Source organism: Cnephaeus nilssonii (assembly GCF_951640355.1).
Source record: "Cnephaeus nilssonii genome assembly, chromosome: 20".
Taxonomy (NCBI): domain Eukaryota; kingdom Metazoa; phylum Chordata; class Mammalia; order Chiroptera; family Vespertilionidae; genus Cnephaeus; species Cnephaeus nilssonii.
In genome coordinates, this window is record NC_137091.1 from 42,160,309 (window position 1) to 42,184,511 (window position 24,203).

Genomic DNA, 24,203 nt, shown 5'->3' on the forward strand with positions numbered 1-24,203 from the left:
AGGGGGCGTGCAGGAGGCAATTCTCTCTCATTGATGTTTCTATCTCGCCCTCTCCCTTCCTCTCTGAAATCAATAAAAATATTTTTTAAAAAATTCTAATGACTAAAAAAAGTTCCATCAAATATGCTAGAGGAAGGAAAATGTACTTTTCTCTCTGGAGATCAGGATATTGTGAAATAAGTATAGGAAGCCAAAAAAGTAGGAAACATATCACAGAGGTGTGTCAGGCAGTACATTAATAAAAACATTACGCTATCATCTTTTGGGATTTAGCAATGTTTGCGGTATTTGTCAGCTTAAAAAAAAAAAAAGGATTGTAGAGAGAGGAAGGGGAAGGGAGAGAGGAAGAGAAAGAGAGACACGTGTGAGATAGAAACATCAATCGTTGCCTCCCCTACGTTCCCGACCAGGGCCACCTTTCCGTGTACCGGGATCACGCTCCAACCACCTGAGCCACATCAGCCAGGGCAGCTCTTTTAAATATGTAATTTGCTATTATTTCATGCTCCAAGTAAATGTTCACGACCATACACATTTTGTGTTTGTGATTTTTGTATTCCTTGAAGAACAAGCCCCTCCCCCGCTCCTTCACCGCATTCTATAAGCCGTACCCGCACGAAGATGCCTCATTGGCTTAAAACAGGTGTTCTCAAGCTGTGTGGTCCCCAGCCGGCGGCTGTACTTCTTTGAGCCGGTTTATTTAGTGGCAAAATGGGGATTCCAATAGCGCCTACCCTGCAGGGTTGCTAACTTTAAAGAAGCCAAGGCCTACTAAGTACTTAGTGCAGGCTGGGGACGCCCCGAGCGATGATAAATCTCAACCTGCCTTTTTTATGCTAAGAGCACTTCCGCAGCTTTCAGACTACCGCCAACACCTCCCCTTGCGCATGCGCGTCCGACTCCCCCGCGCCAGCCGGGGACCTCGGCTCCCCCGGCCTTTTATCCCAGTGGGCGCGGCCTACTCTATCGCAGGGGGTGATGGGCGGGGTCAAGGGACTACTTCCGGGATTTCCCTCTCAAAATAACAGAAACCTCTTTGTATGACCGGCAGTCAGGATTAGCCAGTGGAGATCGGACAGGAGACCCACAACCCCACCCATTTCGAGCCTCTCTTCCGAGTTGGCCAATTGCAAGCTTTGGGGGGCGGGGGGGGGCGGGTTCTTCTCTGGGGCGGGACTGAGTGACGGGCGTCTGTGTGACGAATGGGGACTTGGTGGTGAGGGAGCCAGAGCCAATCACAAGTGAAAAAGCCTGATCCTGGGGCGGGGCTGGGGCTTCGGCGGTTGAACCGCTCGCGCGGAGGGGTGGCGGTGGAGAAGGTGAGAGAAGCGCAGAGAGCGGCGGGTGCGCGGGCCGGGTCGGCGATCCTGGGGGGAGGGGGTGCGCTCGGGGAGAGTGGGCTGCGGCAGGCCGCTGACCCCGCCGTGGGGGAGTCGGGAGGGGGTGCCCTTTAACACGGGTGGGCGCTGTAATGAGGGCTCTGAGGCCGAGGGCAGATTGTGAGTCGGGGGATGTTTTGTATTTCGCAGGAGGATCTTTGTTGGGGAACGTGTGTAAGGCAGGAGACAGCAGGTGGTAAAATATAGACATGCCCCTGTAATAACTAGCCCTGCGATCTCATGGCGGTTTTAAGGCAGAGGGTTATGGTAGCGCAGCGTGGAGGGGCGGGGGCCCTGCGATGAGTTACAGGCTTTGGTTGGGGCGGGGGGCATATGCAGAAGCAATAGAAGAGGGAGCGAGGCCTCCAGAGAGGAGGGTGTGCTTTAATGAGGTGGAAGGCTCGGCCTTTACTGAGGACTGAGCATGTGCAAGGTACCCATCGAGTGTGTCCTGTGAATTAACTCCTTAAACTTTTTTTTTCCCCCCTTAGGAGAAACTTGCTGTTTTTATTTATTTTTGTTTTTTACCCTCTATTTTTTTTATTAAGGTATTATATGTGTACATATCTTACCATCCCCCTACCCCCCCATCCCACTCCCATACATTCCCTCCTTAAACTTTCTAACAGCCCTATTGTGGTTAAGGCTGTGGCCTTGGGTTTGAATCCCGGCTTTGCCACTGGCCCTGCCCTGGAACAATGGGGTGGCTTGGGCGAGTGCTTTAACCCGTTGTGCCCCAGCTCCATCGTGGGTAGAATGACCTCTTTGACGGTTCCTGGCCTCATGCAGTCTTTGGGCTTCACATAGTCTTTATGGTGATACTTCCAGCTGGCTGTCCGCGGTGAAATCCAGAGACCCAATGGCCGACTCTTTAATACTTGCAAGTCCAGTTGACAAGCAGACCTGAAAAACTTGTCCCAAACCAAACTCATGGTTTCCCCCCTTCAACCTCCAAATCCAGTTTATGGCATTTCCGTTTTCCCAGGAACTCGGGACACAAACCTGGGAATTTCCCGTCACTCCTCCTTTTTCTCAAAGCACCCACATATGCCTAAGCCCTCACCTGTTCCTACTTGGTCTGTTGCAGTGAACTTACTGGGATCCCTGCCTCTGCCCTTGACCCCACGTTCAGGGTGGGTCTGGTTAAAACCAGTCGGTTCAGGTTGCTCCCCTGTTCAGATCCTCGAGTCTCCCACCTCTCTCAGGAGTCCTTGCCAAGCCCACAAGGCCCCACCGGGTCCAGCTCCCCTCCTCCCTGCCCTCAGCTCCTCCCACTCCCTCTTGCTCACCCTGCTTCAGCCACCCTGGCCTCCTCATGGTCCCTCAAACATGGCAACTACCGTCCCACCTGGAGAATGTGCTTGCTGTCCCCTCTGGATGGTGTTCTCCCCAGATGTCCAGCTAGATGGCTTCTCCCTCACCTTCTTCAGGTCTCTTCAAATGTCACCAGGCCCTCGCTGACCAGCCAGGCCAAAACCGTTTGTCACTCCCTGGCCCTTCACCACTTGGTTTGAGTTTTCTTTATAACATCACCACCTGACATATGTTAGTGTTTTTTTTTATATATACACTGGGATTCTTTTTTTTTTTTAGTTATTTATTTATTCCCTTTTTAAAATTGAATTTATTGAGTCGGCATTGGTTAATAAAATTATATAGGTTTCAGATGTACAGTTCTAAAATACATCATCTGTATATTGTATTGTGTAGTCAGCACTCAAAGTCAAGTCTCCATCACCATTTATATCCCTTTTACCCTCTTCTACCTCTCCCACCCCCTTTCCCTCTGGTAATCACCATACTATTGTCTGTGAGGTTTTTCTTTTCTTAATCCCTTCACCTTTTTCACCCAGCCCCTGTACCCGCTCCCCTCTGACAGCTGTCAGTTTGTTCTCTGTATCTATATGAGTCTGTTCCTATTTTGTTCATTAGATCCTACATATAAGTGAAATCATATGGTACTCGTCTTTCTCTGATTGATTTATTTCACTTAGCAGAATACTCTCCAGGTCCATCCATGCAGTCATAAAGGGTAGGATTTCTTTCTTTTTATGGCTGAGTAGTATTCCATTGTGTAAATGTACCATGGTTTTTTTAATCATTTATTTTTTAAAAAAATTTAATATATTTTTATTTATTTCAGAATGGAAGGGAGAGGGAGAGAGATAGAAACATCAATGATGAGAGAGAATCAGTGATGGGCTGCCTCCTGCACGCCCCACATTGGGAATCAAGCCCGCAACTTGGGCCTATGCCCTGACCGGGAATTGAACCGTGAAGTCCTGGTTCATAGGTCGATGCTCAACCACTGAGCAACACCGGCCAGGCTATACACTCATCTATTTTTTAAAAAATATATTGATTTTTTACAGAGAGGAAGGGAGAGGGATAGAGAGTTAGAAACATCGATGAGAGAGAAACATCCATCAGCCGCCTCCTGCACACCCCCTACTGGGGATATGCCTGCAACCAAGGTACATGCCCTTGACCGGAATAGAACCTGGGACCCTTGAGTCCGCAGGCCGATACTCTATCCACTGAGCCAAACCGGTTATGGCTATACTCATCTATTTTTAAAAAAATATATTTTTATGGATCTCAGAGAGGAAAGGAGAGGGAGAGAGAGACAGAATCACCAATGATGAGAGAGAACCACCGATTGGCTGCCTCCCACATGCCCCACACTGGCACCTGGGCACATACCCTGACCAGAATCGAACCACGACCTCCTGGTTCACAGGTCATGCAGGCTGGGCTCCACTCATCTATTTTTGGACACTTGGGCTGCTTCTAAATCTCGGCTATATCACTGCAATGAATAAAATGAAATACCTAGGAGTAAATTTAATCAAGGTGCATATATTCTTTTGAATCACTGTTTTAGGTTTCTTTGGATATAGTCCCAGAAGTAGAATTGCTGGGTCATAAGGCAGTTCCATTTTTGATTTTTTGAGGTAACTCCATACTGCTTTCCACAGTGGCTATACCAGTCTGCATTCCCACCAAATAGGCGGGTTCCCTTTTCTCTGCATCCTCATCAGCACTTGTTGTTTGTTGATTTAATGATAGCTATTCTGACAGGTGGGAGGTGATATCTCACTGTGGTTTTAATTTGCATTTCTCTGATGATTAGTGACACTGAACATCTTTTCATTTGTGTGTTGGCCATCTGTATGTCCTCTTTGGAGAAGTGTCTATTCAGGTCCTTTGTCCATTTTTTAACTGGATTGTTTATTTTTTTGGTGTTGAGTTTTTTCTTTTGTTTCCCTTGCCATAGGAGATATATCAGAAAAAAATATTGCTATGAGAAATGTCTGAGATTTAAGTCTTTAGTACATTTTGAGTTTATTCTTGTATATGGTGTAAGAAGGTGGTCTAGTTTAACTTTTATTGCACATATCTGTCCAATTTTCCAAACACCATTTATTGAGTAGATTACCTTTTCCCCATTGTATATTCTTGCCTCCTTTGTCAAATAGTAATTGACCATAAAGGCATGGGTTGATTTCTGGGCTATCTATTCTGTCCCATTGATTTTTTAAATTTTTTTATTGTTGATTGCAGAGCGGAAGGGAGAGGAGAGAGAGACAGAAACATCAATGATGAGAGAGAATCATTGATCAGCTGCCTCCTGCATGGCCCCTGCTGGGGATTGAGCTCACAACCTGGGCATGTGCCCTGGACTGGAAAGGAACCTGGGACCCTTCAGTCTGCAGGCTGATGCTCTATCCACTGAGCCAAACTGGCTAGGGATATGTCTGTTTTTATGCCAGTACCATGTTGTTTTGGTTACTGTGGCCTTATAATATAGTTTGATATCAGGTAGTGTGAGTCCTCCAACTTTGTTCTTATTTCTCAAGATTGCTGTGTCTCTTCTGGGTCTTTGTGTTCCATGTAAATTTTTGGAATATTTGTTCTAGTTCTGTGAAATATGCCATTGGTATCCTGACAGGAATTGTGTTGAATTGATAGATTCCTTCAGGTAGTATGGCCGTTTTCATGGTGTTCATTCTTCCTATCCATGAACATGGTATCTGTTTCCACTTACTTGTATCTTTAATTTCTTTCTTCAGTGTCTTATTATTTTCCGAGTACAGATCTTTTATATCCTTGGTTACGTTTATTCCTAGGTATTTTATTTTATTTCTTGATGCAGTTGTAAATGGGATTGTTTTCTTAGTTTTCTTTTCTCATAGTTCGTTACTGGTGTATAAAAATTCACTGATTTCTGGATATTTATTTTGTTATCCTGCTACCTGCTAGATTCATTTATCAGTTCTGTAGTGTTTTGATGGAATCTTTAGAATTCTCTGTATACAGTATCATGTCATCTGCAAATAATGACAGTTTTACTTCTTCCTTTCCAATTTGGATGCCTTTTATTTCTTCTTGTCTGACTGCTGTGTGTGGGCCAGAGTGGGGTTCTGGGGTGTCCACACCAAGCACAACATTCAAGTGTTGATGTTGAGGGTTGGCAAGAGAGAACCCTTGAAGGCTTGGCTGGGATGCAGGGTCTAGAAGCTGAGGAGGGGAAGAGGAGCTGGGAGAGACTTGGGACTGGAACGAAACCAGCCACCAGGATGGGCCACTGGTCACAGAGCACGGATGGAGGATGCAGGTAGAAGCATAGGGTCAGCGTGGGGGCTAGGGGGAAGGAGAAGGGAGGGAGGGGCTCTGGGCCCAGGGAATCCCAGAATGGGGTGGGGTATGTTCAGGGTGGGCGGGGTCTAGGGCAGGGGTGGCTAGGAGGGAGGAGGGACAGGTCCAGCACTGCACAGCACCCACTTTGTGGTCCAGGGGATGAGTGATACGTTGAAATGTGTAGTTGTGGGGACCTCTGAACTGCCCAGAGGGTGAAAGCACAATTGCAAGAGTGAATTTTCCGGGGAAAGAGGTCTCCAGGTTTTAGGAGCCCCTCCAAGACCAGAGACGCCTCTGCCAATAAAGTCAAGAGCTTGCTTGGGTCTAGGGACAGGTGCCTGTCAGGATGTGTGGGGCTGAGACAGTTGTCATTGGGCCTTTGAGAAAGGGGATCTGTCGATGAGAGTCTGGAAGCAATGTTCTGGGAGCCCCTGAAATTAATTGCAAAAGTTATGGGCCTGTTCATTTATCTGGGGGAGGCGGGGGGGAAGACGGTGTTCTGAGATCTCATTAGATTCCAGGACTATAAAAAGTTAAAAATCACTGACCTAGAGTTTCAGGGCTCATCTCTTTCTCCCTCACAATATGACGTCTCCCAATATCAGAAAGTGTGAGGACTAAAGGAGGTGATGGGGAGAGAAGATCAGTCATGAGGGGTCTGCATGAGTGGGGTGAGGACAGCCCTGGGTGGCTCTGTCTTTGGAGCAGCTTTGGGACTCTGGACAGGGCCCTTTTTCTCGCTGAGCCTCAGTTTCCCTATCTGTACCCTGGGGAGGGGCACTTGCCTTGTCTCTATAGTCCCTTTCAAGCTCAGAAACAACAAAGCAATAATGACGATGATGATGCCAGTTTGTATTGAGTGTTTGCTGTGTGTCAGGCATGGCTCAGTTTCTCCAAGGATTTGAACGTGATTCATTCATTTCAGCCTTCACCAGTCTGGGCACTGTTACCCCGCCTAGTTGTCCTGCATGACCGTCATCTGGCGCGTTCACCCCTGCTCTCGTCACTTACCCTCTCCCTCCCTCAGGTTGCCCTCCTCGCTGTTCTTAGAACAAACTAGGAACTACTCACCTTGGGGCCTTTACTCTTCCCCAGTATTCACCTGTCTCCTCCCGCCCTCCAGGCCCTGCTCAGAGGGGCCTTCCCTGGCCACCTTAGCCAAAGAGCAGCCCCACCCCCAGCATTCCCTTTCCTCACTACCTGACCTTTTATTACCTCTGACTGTTGCCACCCTCCCTGACAGTAGGGCCATCATCTGATCCCTAGATCCCCAGCACCCAGGGTGGCGCCTGCTTTAAGGATAAGGAATCTGGCTCCAGGGGAGGCTAAGTAACTTGCTCCTGTCCCTGCACGTGGCTCAACCTGGATGTGAACCCAGGCAGCCGGGGCTGCCGTTGTGAGCCAGCCCCGAGGGCCCAGGCTGAGGCGGAGGCCTGGCTCTCTCTTCCAGCTCCGCGTGGAGCCAACCGTGAGCAGTGGCTACGGCTAAGAGAAGGTGCTTATGCTCACAGCAGACTGATTCATAAAGTCAAGTTTTAATTCAATGAGGACGACTTAGTGTTTCACTGATAATATATAGCCCTGGCTGTTCTCTCCACGGGGAACTCTCTCCCTGGGGAGTCACATGGCCTCTCCCTGCCCTCCAGTTCTCTGCGCAAATGTCAGCCTCTCACGGAGGCCTGCCCTCACCCCTGTTTGAAATCTGCCCCGCCCGACCTCAGTACTCTCCGTCCCCTTTCCAGCTGGATTTTTCTCTGCAAATGTTTGCTGAATGAATGAGTGAATAATAAAATGAGCATAAGGATTCATAAATAATCAATAGTATTAATCACGATTCTCTTGTTGGAAATCATATATTCTATCAGCCAGCATGTTTTGGGCATAGTAATCATACAGGGCACAGTCTAAGTGCTTTTATGTGTATTGTCCAATTTAATCCTCACGTCAACTCTATGAGGTTGGTGCCGTTTTATACCCATTTTCCAGATGAGGAAATGGAGGCAACGTCTCCTGCCTAAGGTGCCACAGCTGGTAAATGGTAGAACCAGGAAATGAACGCTGACCTTCCAGCTCCTGAGCCTGGGCTCTCAGCCCCTCTGGGTCTCTGTCTCATTCCCTTCTCCAGTGACACTGGCCATGGACCAGCCGGCCGGCCTGCAGGTGGACTACGTCTTCCGGGGTGTGGAGCATGCCGTGCGGGTGGTGGTGTCGGGACAGGTGCTGGAGCTGGAGGTGGAGGACCGGATGACGGCTGACCAGTGGCGGGGCGAGTTCGATGCTGGCTGTGAGTGTGCCTGCCTGGGGTGGGCTCGCCTCTTCTTCCCCGGGATCAGCTTCTCCTAGAAGATGAGGCCAATGGGGTCCTGCCCACCTGCCCCTTGTACCTGACCAGAAGCTCTAAGGTGGGTGGGGGTGTAGGACTCATCCCTCAGGCCGGAGGCACTGGAGTCCGGGAAAGTCAGAAAGCTGGGATGCATTGCCCTGGGATGGGGCAAGTGTCAGACCTCAAGAAGGACTTTTCTCCCCAACCAGTCATCGAAGATCTGACTCACAAGACAGGGAACTTCAAACAGTTCAGCATCTTCTGTAACATGCTGGAGTCGGCCCTTACCCAGGTAGGGACCAAGCTGGGGGCTGGGGAGGTCTCCGTCCCCTGGATTCCTGGGGGTAGAAGCCCATCTGATGAATGCAAGACCTTCTCTCTTCTCTTTCATTGGAGGGGCAGGGCTATGGCTTTCTCTTCTTTCCCAGATGTAAGTGGATTATTTTGATTCTAATGAGAATTATTCTCATGTAGAATATTCAGGTCACAGAGAAATGTAAAGAAGAAAGAAAAAAATCATTCCTAACGCTCCTGGTAATATTTTGGTGAAGATCTGGTCATTTCTTCATTTCTTTATTCATTTGTGAATCTGTGTGTGTGTGTTTATGTGTGCATTTACATATCTATGATTATACAGGGTGGGGCAAAAGTATGTTTACAGTTGTGAGTATGCAAAACACAGAGTTTATTCTTGTATTATTATCTACTAATTATTGTATTATTTTTCATATGAACAACTGTAAATCTACTTTTTTTAAAATATATTTTTTATTGATTTTTTTACAGAGATGAAGGGAGAGGGATAGAGAGTTAGAAACATCGATGAGAGAGAAACATCAATCAGCTGCCTCCTGCACACCTGCTACTGGGGATGTGCCCGCAACCAAGGTACATGCCCTTAACCGGAATCAAACCTGGGACCCTTCAGTCCGCAGGCCGACGCTCTATCCACTGAGCCAAACTGGTCAGGGCTGTAAATCTACTTTTGTCCTGTATATAGTTAATACTTTTGCCCTGCATATAGTTAATCCTCGTCCAAGGATATTTTTTCATTGATTTTTAGGGAGGGTGGGAGAGAGGGAAAGAGAGAGAAACATTGATGTGAGAGAAACACATTTATTGGTTGCATCTTGCATGAACCCCGAGCAGGGCCCGGGCCAGGGAGGAGCCTGCAACTGAGGTAGCCCTTGACCGGAATTGAACCCGGGACTCTTTGGTCCTCAGGCCGTCGCTCTATCCACTGAGCCAAACCGGCTAGGGCTAGTTGACATATTTTCCAAGGTATTCTATAACCTGCTTTTGAAAGATTCAGCAATATTTCATAAAAATTTAGTTACATTAGTGAATATAGCTAATCATTCATTTCATTGAACTGCCGTTGGCATGGGGACACAACAGTGAACCAAGAGACAAAGTCCCTGTCTTCATGAAGCTGACATTCTAGTGGGAGAGAGACAATTGAAAAAAATATATGTCAAGAAGTTAAAAGCCGAAACCGATGTGGCTCAGTGGATAGAGCGTCGGCCTGCGGACTCAAGGGTCCCAGGTTCGATTCCGGTCAAGGGCATGTGCCTTGGTTGTGGGCACATCCCTTGTGGGAGGTGTGCAGGAGGCAGCTGATCGATGTTTCTCTCTCATCGATGTTTCTCTCTCATCGATATTTCTAACTCTCTATCCTTCTCCCTTCCTCTCTGTAAAAAAATCAATAAAATATATTAAAAAAAAAAAGAAGTTAAAAGTAGTACTAGGATAGAAAGCACTGGTTGAAACTTAGACAAGGAATGCTACTTAGGTGTCATTTTAAACTGCTAACCGGAAGCTGGTGGGTCCTCCCCTATGTTCCGTGTTCAGTATATGGAGAAAGATCTGCGCACCTAGATAGGTGGTTCGAAAGGGAGCCCTTTCATAGTTTTTTCAGATAATCGTGCATGTCTTTCTTTTTTTTTTTTTTAAATATATTTTTTATTTTTTACAGAGAGGAAGGGAGAGAGATAGAGAGTTAGAAACATTGATGAGAGAGAATCATCGATCAGCTGCCTCCTGCACGCCCCCCACTGGGGATGTGCCCGCAACCAACGCACGTGCCCTTGACCGGAATCGAACCTGGGACCCTTCAGTCTGCAGGCCGACGCTCAATCCACTGAGCCAAACCGGCTTCGGCGTGCATGTCTTTCTTAGCTAACACATTAACACTGGACAGGTGGTGCTTTCTTTTCTTCTTTTAAAAAAATCTTTATTGTTGAAAGTATCACATATGTCCCCTCCCCGCCCCCCCCCCCCCCATTTACCTCTTCTAGCCCGCCCCAAACCTCCACCCCAGGCCTTCACCACCCCATCGTCTGTGTCCATGGGTTATGCTTATATGCATACAAGTTCTTTGGTTGATCTCCTCGCACTCACCCTCCATCCCCACCAGGTGGTAGTTCCTTTAAGGTTGGTTGCATTGTGGAATCTGAAACCATAGCAATGAACTTTTTGTATTCTGTTACCCTGAAATCTACTGGTGTATTTTGCATTTTGCCTGGACCTATTATTACCCATTTTGTAACTTCACTTACTGGTCATTTGGAAATACTGGTTCACTGAGTTGTGTAGCTCTTCCAAATGTTGTCCCATGTCATTATACAACACCAGGAAGTCCCATTTGTTAATGTCCTCACTGATCTCACCAGGAAAGTCTTGCAACATCCTGAGGCTGTGCAGCGCACGGTGGCAGATACAAGGTTTCCCAAATTCCCATTTTCGCTTTGACATTTGAGTTTTATCATTGGCAACAAACACTGTCAGCTGTTTTTCTGGACGAGACAGCCTCACTCTGTTCATTTTTGAGAAAATGCCTGCCAGACACCCAAGGCTGAATAACCCTGGTTTTGTCTGTCAGTGGTTCTTCCAAGTAAAAATAGCGTTTTGTGAAAAAGTGGCCAACTTAGCTCAAAACGCGATGGCACAGTGCTTTCCTGAGACAGCTGTCACACAGAGGAGTACAAAGCTGTGCACGTAAGGGATGAGATGCAATAAAATTAATAAATTTCACAGTGTCATCAAGAATATTCCCAGGTTTCATTTCCTGTGTTTTATCTGTCTGTCTGCTTATTTTGCCTTCCTGGTCCCCCACTGAGACGGCATGGCATGTAGTGATTACTAGAACATTTGATGCCACGGGCTGAATATCCGCTAATGGGCGCCAGCATATTTACCCACCATTACTTTTGCACCATTAGTGTAACACACACAGCACAAGGGCAAAATGATCTTAACATTATAATGCAAATTGTGTTGACCTCTTGGACTCCCTGGAAGGGTCTCAGGGGTCCCCAGGGGTTGGCGGGCAGTACTTGGACAGCCACAGTCCCACACTGTCCCCCATGGTTGAGCATTTAGTTCTTCCTAGTTTCTCCCTCTGACCATGTCCTTGTGCCAGCACCTTGGACAGGGCCACCGTGTTCATCTGGAGCAGCCTAGGAAAGCCCAAATAGCTCCCAGAACAGGTCAGGGCGTGGTCAGTGAGTGGGTTGGGTGATCTGGGTATGGCCATGTAGAGTCTTGTGGTAGCTCCTCCCACCTTCTCCCAACAGAGCAGCGAATCAGTCACCCTTGACCTGTTGACCTACACAGATCTGGAGTCCCTGCGGAACCGCAAGATGGGGGGCCGCCCAGGTCCCTCAGCCTCGAGGTCGGCCCAGCTCAACTCCAAGCGCTACCTGATTCTCATTTACTCCGTGGAGTTTGACAGGTGGGACCAAGGACTGGCTTTAGGTCCAGGCTGGCTTTAGGTGGGCAGATGGGAGAGGATGTGGTTAGACCCCAGGAACCCTGGTACCCAGGGTAGGTAGGGATGTTGCTTTGAGCTTGCCTTTGGAATCTTCATTTTTGAGGTTTGTGTCATTTAGTATTGTGTTTGGCTATAAGCACCAGTGCCTTAAACAAACAATAGTTATCACTTAACAAGATGTCTAGACAGGTGGTCGAAATCAACAATTTCATTAGAGACTTGAGCTCCTTATGGTTTTTTGTTTGTTTTCTTGTGTCATCCTTAAATCGTTGGCATTTTTTTTTTTAAATCCTCACCTGAGGATATTTTTCCCATTGATATTTTTAGAGTGAGTGGAAGGGAGGGAGGAGGGGGAGAGAAACATTGATGTGAGAGAGACACATCAATTGGTTGCCTCCTGTACTCACCCGAGACCTGGGCTGGGGATGGAACCTGCAATCAAGGAACGTGTCCTTGACCGGGAATCAAACCCGTGACCCTTTGGTCCAAGGGCAGACTCTAACCACTGAACCAAACCGGCCAGGGCAACATGTTGGCATTTTGATTTCGTCTGTATCTCTTCATGGTCACAAAGGGGCTGCTGGAACTTCAGGCATCGCAAACGTATCCAAGCAAGAGGAAGGGGAACAGGGCTGTGCTTGCTAAATGCATCTACTGTTTTATCAGGAAAACAAAGTGTTTCCAGAAGACTCCCAACGGACTTCCGATAATATTTGGCCAGAAATGGTCATATGACCTTTCCCGTAGTAGTTGGCCCTAAGTGGTCACATGAAAGGGATGCTGGGAAAATGAGTGGCTATCTGTCTTTATAGCGGAGGCTATAGAGAGAAGGGAGAAGGGAGTTGGGAATAGCAGTTGGGTAGCTGGCACAGTGTCTGCTCCGGTAATTAATAGCTCCTGGATTTTGCCGTGGGAAGTTATCAATCTTCTATGAGTAGCGTTTGGTGGGGCAGCTCATCAAGGTGCCCTACCTTTCTCCAGCCAGGGGGACCCAGGCCAGGGTCCCAGAGTCTCTTGCTATGGAATCTCAGTTCGGATTGTGCTTGGCTGCAAGTGACATGACCCAGTGGTTCCACAGCTGCTATATAAGAGGGTCTTGGGGGGAGGGGGAGCTGACTGGTGCAAAGGGGGCAGGGAGGGGCTGGAAGCTGTGCTTGGAACTTAAGCCTCTGGGAAGGTGAAGTTGTTGGAATTGTGTGTTTTTGTACCCCAAGGCTCTCAGAGTCTGGTAGACACCCTCGGGATTCTGAGATGCCACGGTTCTAATCCTCAGGATTCACTACCCGCTGCCCCTCCCGTACCAGGGCAAGCCGGACCCCGTGTTCCTTCAGGGCATCATCCGCTCACTGAAGGAGGAGCTGGGCCGCCTTCGAGGGCTGGACGGTCAGGACCCTCGGGACACCCGGGATTCTGAGATCTGGCACCTGCGGGAGCAGTGAGTCTGGGACGGGTGGGCAGTTGGGGCTGTGGGCGGGGGCACATCCCATCATGCACTGCGGGGCCCTGTGCTCAGCACTGTTGGGAGGAAGGCAGTCCATCATTCACCAAATATTTATTCTGAGCTCTCCTGGCCGCCTTGTGCTGGATGGTGCTGGGATCACAGTGGTGACGAGACAATCTTGGCCCTGCCCTCCTGGGACTCCAGGCCCGTGGGGGAGACAGATCTGTGAAGACGTAGTGTGGGCAGGGTGGGGGATCCCAGAAAGGGGACCTGACCCGGCCTGGTAAGGGGTGGTATTCCAGGCAAAGGGAACAGCATGTGCAAAGAGGGTGGGAGGAAGTGCTCTATTCAGTGCCTCTTTTGTGCTGGCCCCCTCCCTGTCCCTCGTGAGTGACCACCACAGGGGCCCACGGATGTTGATACATAAGCACCGAGTGCATCATTGCGAAGGGAGAGGAGTTAGGAAAGGGAGCCTGTGCTGTGGAAGGCTGTCACAGGAACCTGATAGGGTCTCGGGGTGGGTCGGAGAAGGGGCTGGAGAAGAGCCGTTCTGGGCAGAAGGAACAGCATGTGCAAAGGCCTGTGTTAGGTGGGAATGTGGTGAGAACAGGGGACCGAAAGAGTGAATGAGCAAAGGCCTTGGACATATTGAGGCCCCACACATTGGGCGGGGTGGGGGTGGGGCTAACAGTAATAATAGTAATACCAGTAGCGAATGTTGTTGAGCATTTAACAGGGTACTAGGGACCCTGCTCAGTGCTTTATGAGTCGGTCCTCACAAAGGAGGCATTGCTGTCATCCCTATTGTACAGAGGAGGAGACTGAGGTACAAGAGGTTAGAGAACTTGCCCCGGTCTCAGTGATTAATATGGCCAGCCTAGATCTTGAATCCAGGCAGCCAGCATCAAGTCCCTGTGGGTTCCCCAGCCACTGTGCACTTTTTTTGGTGTGTGTGTTTTTGTTTTTTGGTAATCCTCACCTGAGGACATATTTTCTTCCCTTGATTTTCAGAGAGAGTGGAAGGGAGGGGGAGAGACAGAGAGAAACATTCTTGTGAAAGAGACGCATCCACTGGTTGCCTCCCAAACGTGTCCCCACGAACCTGGTATATGCCCTTGACCGGATAATGCCCTTGACTGGAATTGAACCCTCAACCCTTCAGTTCTAAGGCCTATGGTCTAACCACTGAGCAAAACCGGCGAGGGCGCCACTGTTCACTCTTGGCAGTTACTAGCCCAGGACTGAGTCCTCAGTGCCGACATGGAGGACCAGGCCTCTCCCTCCCCGGGTGTGAGAGCTCAGGGGGCTGGAGAGCCCTGTGGGTCCTCCAGGGGGCGCGCAGGCTGGCTGTGCAGTGCTCCAAGCAGGAGGAGCTTTACCTTCAGTTCTTCAGGAGCTGCCCCCAGGCCTGGTGTGTGTCTGCGTGCGTGTTTCTCACTCAGGCTGGCCACAAGGTGGCGCCCTCTGCACCAAGATCCACAGCTTGACAGTGGCTGCTGCTTTCCAATTTGGAGTTAGGGAGTTTGGGAAGACTCCAAGATATATTCGTTCATTCATCCAATATTTAACGAGTTCATACTGTGTGTCAGACACATCACCCAGCACTAGTGATGTTTTTGGGCCCTTAATCCGTGCCAGACCTGGTCTAAGCACTCTTCCTAGATTCCCACAACGTTATAGGTACTTTATTATTATTGTCCCACTTCACAGAGTGAAGTGAAACTGCCCAAGGTCACCCAGCTTGTAATAAGTGTAGCAGAGTTGGACGTAGGCAGCCTGGTCACAGAGCCCAGGTTCCTTCCCACTGGCCAGACGGCGGTGACTGTCCTCATGGGGGGAGGATCCAGACAGAAAACAGATGATCCCACTGATAAACACCAGGAGGAAGCCAGGAAGGAAATGTACGGGGAGCCAGGAGAGCAGAGAGCAGGGACACGACCTAGCCTGGCTGGGGGTGGGGGCGGCGGCCTCCCTGGGAGGTGATGTTTGAAGGGTGAGTGGAGTCGGAGCAGAGTTCTGGGGGAGGGGAGGGGGCGGGAGGTGGGGGAGCTATATTTGCTAAGAGAAGCTTGGCTGGAGCACCCGGAAGGGGAAGGTGGGAGGAGTGGGGGAGGGGATAGCTGCTGGAATGGGCTGAATGGGAAACTCCTTGGAGGGTTTGGGGGAGCCACAGATTTTGAAAAACACTTTATTAGGAAACATTCCAAGCACACACAGAAGTAGGCAGTAGTATAATGCGCATGTACTTGTGCCCCGGCCTCAGTGGTCACGACATTTTGCCCATCTTTGTTTGGTCTATGTTCCCCCCTCTCCCCTGAGAAAAAAATTCCTCCGTAAACAGTTCAATATGTTTCTTTAAAATACAGGACATTTAAAATAAAAGCAGAAGCATTGTCTCACAAATGTCTTTCGTAATTGGCTTGTGTGAATTAATATCCAAATATAGGTACACGTTGCAATTGTTGATGTGTTTCTTAAATCTTAATTTATTAGTCCGCCCCTTTTTTCATGTGACATATTAATGGAAGAGGCCAGGGTGGTTGTCCTGTAGTACAGTCTGGATTTTGTTGATTTTTATCTCCACAGTTAATGTACTGCTCTGTTTTTCACATTTCTGGTGACGTGGTTATCAAAACTGTCAGCTAATCAGATTGAGGCTTTTGAAAGACACCTTGGTGCTGCGTACCTGCATCTTCTCAGGGATGCTGGGACTGATGAGCTCTGATGTTGAGAGCTGGGTTCCTCTCCTATGAAGTTCCCATCAGCCCAGCATCTCTTGGTGGTTTTCTTTTCTTTTCTTTTTTTAATATGTTTTATTGATTTTACAGAAACGAAGGGAGAGAGACAGAGAGTTAGAAACATCAATGTGAGAGAGAATCATTGATCAGCTGCCTCCTGCACACCCCCTACTGGGAATCGAGCCTGTAACCAAGATACATGCCCTTGACCAGAATGGAACCCAGGACACTTCAGTCCGCAGGCCAATGCTCTAGCCACTGAGCCCAACCAGTTAGGGCCTGTTGGTGGTTTTCATTTGCATTTCCCTAGCTGCCCAGGAGGTGGAGCACTTTTTCCTGTTAAGTAGCCACTTGGGTTTCCTCTTGTGTGATTGCCTGTTCACCCATCATGTCTGGTTTTCTCCTGGTCCTCTGTTTCTCATTGCTTTCCAGGAGTTCTGACTATAGTCTGCACATAGCCCTTTGTTGATTTTGTGTGTTTCAGAAATCCTCCTTCCCCTGGCCTTTTCACTGTCTTAATAATGTCTTCTGATACACAGGGGTTCTTCATTTTTATGTAAACTCATTTATAAATTTTTCTTCCCAGCTGTAATTTTTATGTCTTGTCTTAAAATCCTTTTCTCCGTGTCATGAAGACGTTCTCCTGTATCATCATCTGTGATTCTTTGTGTTTTGCTTTTCACATTCATGTCCACCTGGAATTGATTTTTGGTGAGGTAGAGGGCCTTGCCCAGTGCCGTGTATTGAAAAGTGACCTTTCCCTACTGCTCAGCCACTTTCACCTTTCTCACAGGTCATGTTTATACATAGGTGAGGTTCTGTGCTCTGCAGGCCATTGGTTTATTTGTCTGTCCTAGTTCTAGTACCATCTAGTAGTCTGTCCCAGCTACCCAATTATAATTACTGTAACTTTACAGTTAGTCTGATATGGGCAGAGCAAGTTTTTCCCTTTTGTTTTTCATTTTCAAGATATTTTTGTTGTTGTTAATCGTCACCTGAGTATATTTTCCCCCCATTGATTTTTAGAGAGAGTGGAAGGAAGGGCGGTGGGGAGGGGGGAGAAATATCAATGTGAGAGAGACACACCGATTGGTTGCCTCCCACACTTGCCCTGACTTGGGCCAGGGATCAAACCTGCAACCCAGGTACATGCCCTTGACTGGAATCGAACCTGAGACCCTTTGTTTCACAGGCCAATGCCCTAACCACTGAACACACTGTCCAGGGCTCCATATATTTTTGGCAATTTGCATTTCCATATAAATTTCTGAATCAATAGATTTTTCAGTACTAGCACAAAAAACTTGTTGGAAATCTGATTGATATTGCACTGAATCAGTAGAACTGTTTAGGGAGAGAGCTGAGATCTTTATAAATACTGTAGTGTGTATTCCAATCTATAAACAGTTTCTGTTTGTCTCATTTAATGTCTCAATAATAGTGTTCCATCACACTTTAGATGCCCTTGTTAGTGGTTTCTTTACTTTAAATGTAAGTCATATTGCTTCTTGTATAATTGATATTTATATATTAGTAACTTCAGTCAAATGTCTTATTTATCTAGATTCTTTTTGGTTTTCAATGTTTACAAATGAGCTTTGCTAATTCCCTCTCAATCCTTATCTTTCGTTTCTATTTCTTGCCTCTTGGCACTGGTGAGGACCTGCAGTACGCTGAGAAGTAGAGATACTAGCAGGTGGCATCCTTGTCTTGGTCTTGATTGCAAAGGGGAAATTCAGTATTTTGCCCCAAATATAGGCACCTCTCTATATATTTCAGATCTTTAATTGGTTTTGATCTTCAGGCCAGGTGATAACCATTGAGTTAATATATAGTTTTGGCAGCTATTGACAATCAGTGGCTAGATGGATTTTTCATTAGGGGTTTTAAAGGGCAATGATCTAATTCTCTAATACTTTTGTGAGCTGGGATTCATCAATAAAGAAAAGCATTCTCTCATCAACTACTTCGTTCCCCTGAGATACATTTCCTATGGGAAAGGCATGATTAATGCTTGATTTTTTATTTATTTTTTTACTTTATTTAACTTTTGTCAGAAGAATTAGTTGGTTCCCTTACATCCTCCATGGAGACCGATGAGTTTTGTCTAGTTTTTACTATCCTTATGAACGCATGAATTTAAACCGAATTGATGCCATGTTGGTTTCCTATGGCTTCCTGACAAATGACCATAAACTTTGTGGTTTGAGACAACAGGAATCTTATTTCGCTATAGTCTGGAGACCAGAAGTCTGAAGTCACTTTCATTGGGATGAGATGAAGGTGTTGATGGGCAGTGCTCTGCAGGAGAACCCAGTTCTAGCCTCTTCCAGCTGGCGGCTGCCATCATCCTTGAGCTTGTAACCACTTGATGCCAATCAATCTCTGCCTGTGTAGTGGCATTGCCTTCTCCTCTTCTGTGTCTCCGATTCTCTTATAAGGATACTTGTTGGTTATATTTAGGCCCACTTTATAATCTCCTCATGTTAAGGTCCTTGATTTTTTTTTTTTTTAATCCTCACACAAGGACATGCTTAGAGAGAAGGGAGAGAGAGAGAGAGAAACATCAATTGGTTGCCTTCCGTGTGCTCCCCGACTGGGGCTTGAACACAAAACCCAGGCACGTGCCCTGTCCGGGAATGGAACTGGCAACCTTTCGGTGCACAGGATGATGCTGCAACCAGCTGAGGCACTCTGGCCGGGCAAGGTCCTTCATTTCATTGGACACATCATAAGGTGACATTCATAGGTCCTGGGGGTCTGGGCATGCGTATATTTTGGGAGGCTGTTTTCTGGCATGTCAAGATGCCCTGGACTTTCTTGTGCTTTTCCAGCCTCAGAACTGGTGTAAGTAATTTTCCCAAGGAGCTGTGGTTTCTTTTAGTGGGAAATTGTTTTTAGAGATCACAGTCTGGTTATTAGGGGTGCTAATTGCCATTGGGTTGACATTACTTTTAGGCCTTTTACATTTTTAGAAAGAGAAAAATGAGTTCGCATTAACCTCTTTGATTTGTATGTCTTTTCTCATACTGAAAGTCTTAGTTTCTAGTTACAGTAACATAATTATTTATTTTCTTTATCCTAATGACACCAATATAACTACTAAGAAGAAGAGCACTGAGTGAAGTTTAAGGTTTCTTTGCAGTTCTTTGTGTCCTTAGGCTACTTCCTACTTGCTAAAATAAAGTATGTGTGTGTGCTTTGTCACTGGACATAATTCTCCAATATGCCACTAACTTTGATATACAGTTAGGTCTGTTTGAGCCAGTTTCTTTAAAAAATTTTACTGATTGCTTTTATTAAAATTTATTTCCATAAAATATTTTCATAGTTCCAAATTCAAAACTAACAAGGAGGGGACATTCAGAGGGGTCCAGCTTTCATCCCTGTTGCCACCTCTGTTCCTCCCTTTTTAAAGTTTTTGATTTATCCTTATATATTTTTGAAAATATGAACATTATACTTTATAATATCCCTTTTTCGTTTACACAGAGAGACATACGAAACATTTTTTTTTTTTCTGTACTGTTTCTAAACTTCTATCCTGACAGGATCTGGGGATCTTCCTGTTCCTTCTTAGGGGTGTGTGGTGCACATTTTAGTGGATGTACCATAGAGATTCATCTAGTTCCTGTTGATGTACATTTTGGTTATTTCCACTCTTTTGATATTACAAAAAGTGCTGCAAGTAGTAGGCTGTGTGTACATCTTTTTCTCAGAGAAGGATTTTGAGCACTGTAGTGCCTGATTGTATTTTAGAAAGACTCCTCTGGTGAGTAAGCAGTGAGACCCAGCTAAGGGGCCAGAGAGGGGCTGGGACCTCAGGGTTAGGCTTGGAGGGTATGGAGAAAGCTGCTATATTTTGGAATAAGAACTCAACACAGCTGTGTCCTCCGGTGGGCGGGATGGGGTAGTGTGGCCAAGTCCTTGTCATGTGGGGCAAATGGAGGAGGGGAGGTGATGGCACCATGGGGACAGCTGGGAGTGGTGGGTTTCCATTTGTGGGGCAGGTGAAATGGTGGTGCGTGTCCGTGGAGGAATGGGGATGACGGGACCGTGCCTCTCGGCTCCCTCCCCTCCCCCAGCTCTTCTCCCTCTCTCCCCTCTACCCAGGGTGTCGCGCCTAGCTTCTGAGAAGCGAGAGCTGGAGGCCCAGCTGGGCCGATCGCGCGAGGAGGCGCTGGCCGGGCGGGCGGCGCGCCAGGAGGCCGAGTCGCTGCGCGGGCTCGTGCGCAGCCTGGAGCTGGAGCTGCGGCAAGAGCGCGGTCTCGGGCACCGCGGGTCCGGCCGCCGCAGCCAGGACTGCCGCCGCCTGGCCAAGGAGGTGAGGGAGCGCTGCGGCTGGCGGGGCGGCCGGGGGCGCAGTCCTGGGCCTCGGACTGGACCTGTGCGCTCCTGTCCACTCCTGGCAGCTCGAGGAGGTGAAGGCGTCTGAGCGGAGCCTGCGCGTCCGGCTGAAGACGCTGAACAGCGAGCTGGCCGCGTACCGGAGGGGGTGAGGGCGGGGCGGGGCCCGGGGGCGGGGCCTTGGGCGGCCTCGGGGCGGAGCCGGAGGGGCCTCGGGGCGGGGCCTGCGGGGTCGGGGTTGGATGGAGGGTTAGGGGGGGCCTACTGGATTGCACGTGGCACACGGGACTCCAATAGTGGAAAAGGTGAGTGGGGTCTGGAGAGATGGGCTGGGCTTGAGGCGGCATTCTGGCGGTTGGGCTGCTCGAAGGGACCAGGGAAAAGGGGCGCGGCCTGAGGGTGGGACGTTGCCCTGCAGGTGGGAATCTGGGTGACTTATGCAGGTTTTTATTGGGGGTGGGTGGTAGGTAATTAGTGAGGGAAAACCAGGGAGCTGTGGGAGACCTCAGGAAGAAGGGGCAGGTGAAGGGGGCCGCCGGGCTGTGGGAAGTGACACAGGGTGTGTTTTGGAAGGGGTAGTGGGGCTCCGAGCGGGGCAGAGCCCGGGAGAAGGTTTGGGGGGGTCGTATACATAGGCGAGGGCACGAATGTCTAGAAATGGGTGGACCTGAAGGTTCGCAGGTGGGGAAGTCCGGAAAGAGGCCTGGGGTAGGAGCGGTCATGGCCGGTGGGAAGCTGACAACGGGGTCCTGTGCTCCCAGGAGACGGGCTTCGCCAGTGGTGCCGCACCCAGCCCGGGAGGACCGGGCTTCGTCGTCCAGGGAGCGGTCCACTTCGCGTGGCCGCGGCGCCGCCCGCTCTTCCTCCCGGGAGAGTGGCCGCGGGGGCCGGGGTCGAGGCCGCCCTGCCCGGACCTCGCCCTCGCCCTCAGGTCTGTGCCAGCCCTGCCCTGCCCGTGGGAGGAGGTGGAATGGACTGGAGGGGCGGAGGCATGATCCCGTGACCCCAGCCTCTTCTCTCCACACCGCCCCACCCCATCCTAGGTGGTCGCTTGCCCCGTTTTGACCCCACAGCCTTTGTGAAAGCCAAGGAGAAGAAGCTGCGAGAGATCAAGATGAAGTTAGCATCCATTTCCTCCTCACCCGCCCCTATCTGCCCCTTCCCCTGCTCCTCTGGTCTGTCCCCATCTCCCATCTGCCTCCGTCACCTGTCACCCGCTCCATCTCTCCCTTTGCCTCAAGGGACCTCAGGCGTCCCCTGCTCTGGCTGTGACCCGCAGGGGCGCAGCGACGCCCTCCCCGCATTGGTTGGGCGCACAGGCGGGCTTCTGCTTGCCATTCCCCAGGCAGCAGCAGCAACAGCGGCAGCGGAACCGACTGGGCAGCGGAGGAAGCGGGGACGGGCCGTCCATCTCTTGGGCTCGCCAGACTCGTCCCCCTGCTGCCGTGACGGGCCGAGGGGACGCGGCTAACCGCTCCCGAAACCGCAGCTCCTCGGGTAACCAGGTGGAGGCCGCCAGGCCGGCAGGCGGGCTGGGTGGGCGGACAGACTGGGGAGTGCTGGAGGCTCACCATCTCCGTCTCCCTCTAGTGGACAGCTTCCGCAGCCGCTGCTCGTCCGCCAGCTCCTGCAGCGAGTTCGAGGATTTCTCGGGATCCCTCTCTCGAGGGTAACACTTGAGCGGGAGAGGTGGGGGGGGAGGGGGGGGAGGGAGGGACCACCTTCGTTCAGGTGGCTGGGGAGACTGGGAAACTGAGCGATGGAGCCTTTAAACCGAGGGGAGGTTAAGGTGGGAGATGCCAAAGATCCCTCCCATTGGTCCCCATTCCTCCCTCAGTATTCGCAGCCAGCGTGGGAAGCGGCCCAGCTCCACAACCTTGAGTGGGTCCAATACGGTGAGTGTCTTTCCTCAGGCCTCGGAGCAGGGAGGGCGGCATGAAACCACCGGAAGCCCATGCTCCCTTCCCCCCGCGTCCAGTATGGGGATCGGGTTGCAGAGGCGCCTGGGAAGGGCTTCTGGACACCGTGTTCTGCGACCACTGCATTGGAGGGAGGAGGGGGCGGCGTAGGGGCAGAGGACACTGGTCCAGAGCACCAGCTCTGGCCACAAATGGCCTCCTAAGACCTGTGTGACTCCAAGATAGATTCTCAGTCTCTGTGCCTGTTTCTCTTTTTAAAATTTATTTTTATTGGCCCTAGCTGGTTTGGCTCAGTGGATAGAGCATTGGCCTGTGGACTGAAGGGTCCCGGGTTCGATTCCGGTCAAGGGCATGTACCTTGGTTGTGGGCACATCCCCAGTAGGGGGTGTGCAGGGGGCAGCTGATCGATGTTTCTAACTCTCTATCCCTCTCCCTTCCTCTCTGTAAAAAAATCAATAAAATATATATTTAAAAATATATATATATATATTTATTGATTTCAGAGAGGAAGGGAGAGGGAGAGAGAGAGAGAGAGAAAAACACCAATGATGAGAGCTAATCAGTGATCAGCTGCCTCCTGCACGCTCCCTACTGGGGATCCCGACTGAAACCTGGGTATGTGCCCTGACCAGAATCCACTGGTGACCTCCTGGTTCATAGGTTCAAACTCAACCACCCAGCCACACCAGCTGGGCCTCAGTTTCTTTATCAGTTAAACGGGGATGGTCATAGTAATCACTTCAGAGGATTTTGGTGAAGGTAGAAAGTTATAGGTGCCTAATACGTGTCAGCTCTTATTTTTCCTGAGGTCCTTAGGTGCAGAATTGCTGGTGGGATTTGGGGGGCAGGAGTAGAGGGAGAATACCTGACTCCTTCCCTGTCTCCCCAGTTGCAGAAGTTCACTCCCATGGAGCGCGGCCGCCGTCCGAAGCATCTGGCCAATTCTGGGGGCTGGGTCCCCATCAAAGGTGAGCCTGGGACTCCACATCTCCCCCTCACCTGCCCCAGAGCCTGCTGGGGTGGTACTGAGGGCATTTATTGGGCCCCAGAGCTCTCTGTGGCTTCAGGCCCCTCACAGTCCCCCAAACCCACGTCTGTTCTCACAGAGTACAGCTCTGACTACCAGGCAACCGACATAGCAGAAATAGACGCCCGTTTGAAGGCCTTGCAGGAATACATGAACAGACTGGACACAAGGTCATGACCTTGAGAAGGAGCACTGCCCCTCCATCCCTTGCCCACCAATGGATTGGATGGGGGCGGGGCTGGAAGGACACAGCAGCCCCGCCCCTCCTCTCCTGGTGCTCTTGGAGTCTCAGGTGTGTGAGGCCCCCTACTCCTCTCACTCTCCCAGGCATTGCATGCTGGGAGGGAGGGTCTGTGTATTTTGTAAATAAACATATTTACCCTTGGGATCCCTAAGCTTATGACTGAAGGGTAAGGGTGGAACGGGGAGATATCAGGATTGGGGGGACCTGTGTGCATTTCTGGGCATGTCTGTGACTGGGAGGCAGATTGGCGTTCAGGCTCAGGAAAAATCTTGCACTCTAAAGCAGTGAAAGTTGGGGGACCTGCGGGGTGACGGTGAGCAGCCCATCCCCATGGGGTCCCAGCAGCGGTCCTGCGCAGGATGTCTTTGGCT

General features: G+C 49.5%; 1 protein-coding gene across 2 annotated transcripts; it reads left to right on the top strand.

Moving 5' to 3' along the window:
- Nucleotides 1-1,253: 1,253 nt before the first annotated feature.
- CCDC61 (coiled-coil domain containing 61) lies at nt 1,254-23,976 on the top strand. Of its 2 annotated transcripts, none has more exons than XM_079800213.1 (14): nt 1,254-1,319; nt 8,146-8,304; nt 8,553-8,635; nt 11,919-12,076; nt 13,389-13,550; nt 20,408-20,618; nt 20,707-20,789; nt 21,403-21,572; nt 21,685-21,760; nt 21,987-22,138; nt 22,232-22,310; nt 22,479-22,536; nt 23,451-23,529; nt 23,668-23,976. In XM_079800213.1, the coding sequence occupies exons 2-14, from the start codon at nt 8,157-8,159 to the stop codon at nt 23,763-23,765; spliced, it is 1,557 nt and encodes a 518-aa protein (XP_079656339.1). In that variant the 5' UTR covers nt 1,254-1,319; nt 8,146-8,156; the 3' UTR covers nt 23,766-23,976. The 2 variants fall into 2 exon arrangements, with proteins under 2 accessions (XP_079656339.1, XP_079656338.1); XM_079800212.1 differs by lacking the exon at nt 1,254-1,319 and adding an exon at nt 1,659-5,997.
- The last annotated feature ends 227 nt before the right edge of the window (nt 23,977-24,203 follow it).

Bases quoted from the DNA above. Each gene is read 5' to 3' on its own strand.
- CCDC61 (XM_079800212.1), top strand. The intron at 8,305-8,552 runs GTGAGTGTGCCT...CTCCCCAACCAG, and splicing joins GGGCGAGTTCGATGCTGGCT to TCATCGAAGATCTGACTCAC. The intron at 22,537-23,450 runs GTGAGTGTCTTT...CTGTCTCCCCAG, and splicing joins CCTTGAGTGGGTCCAATACG to TTGCAGAAGTTCACTCCCAT.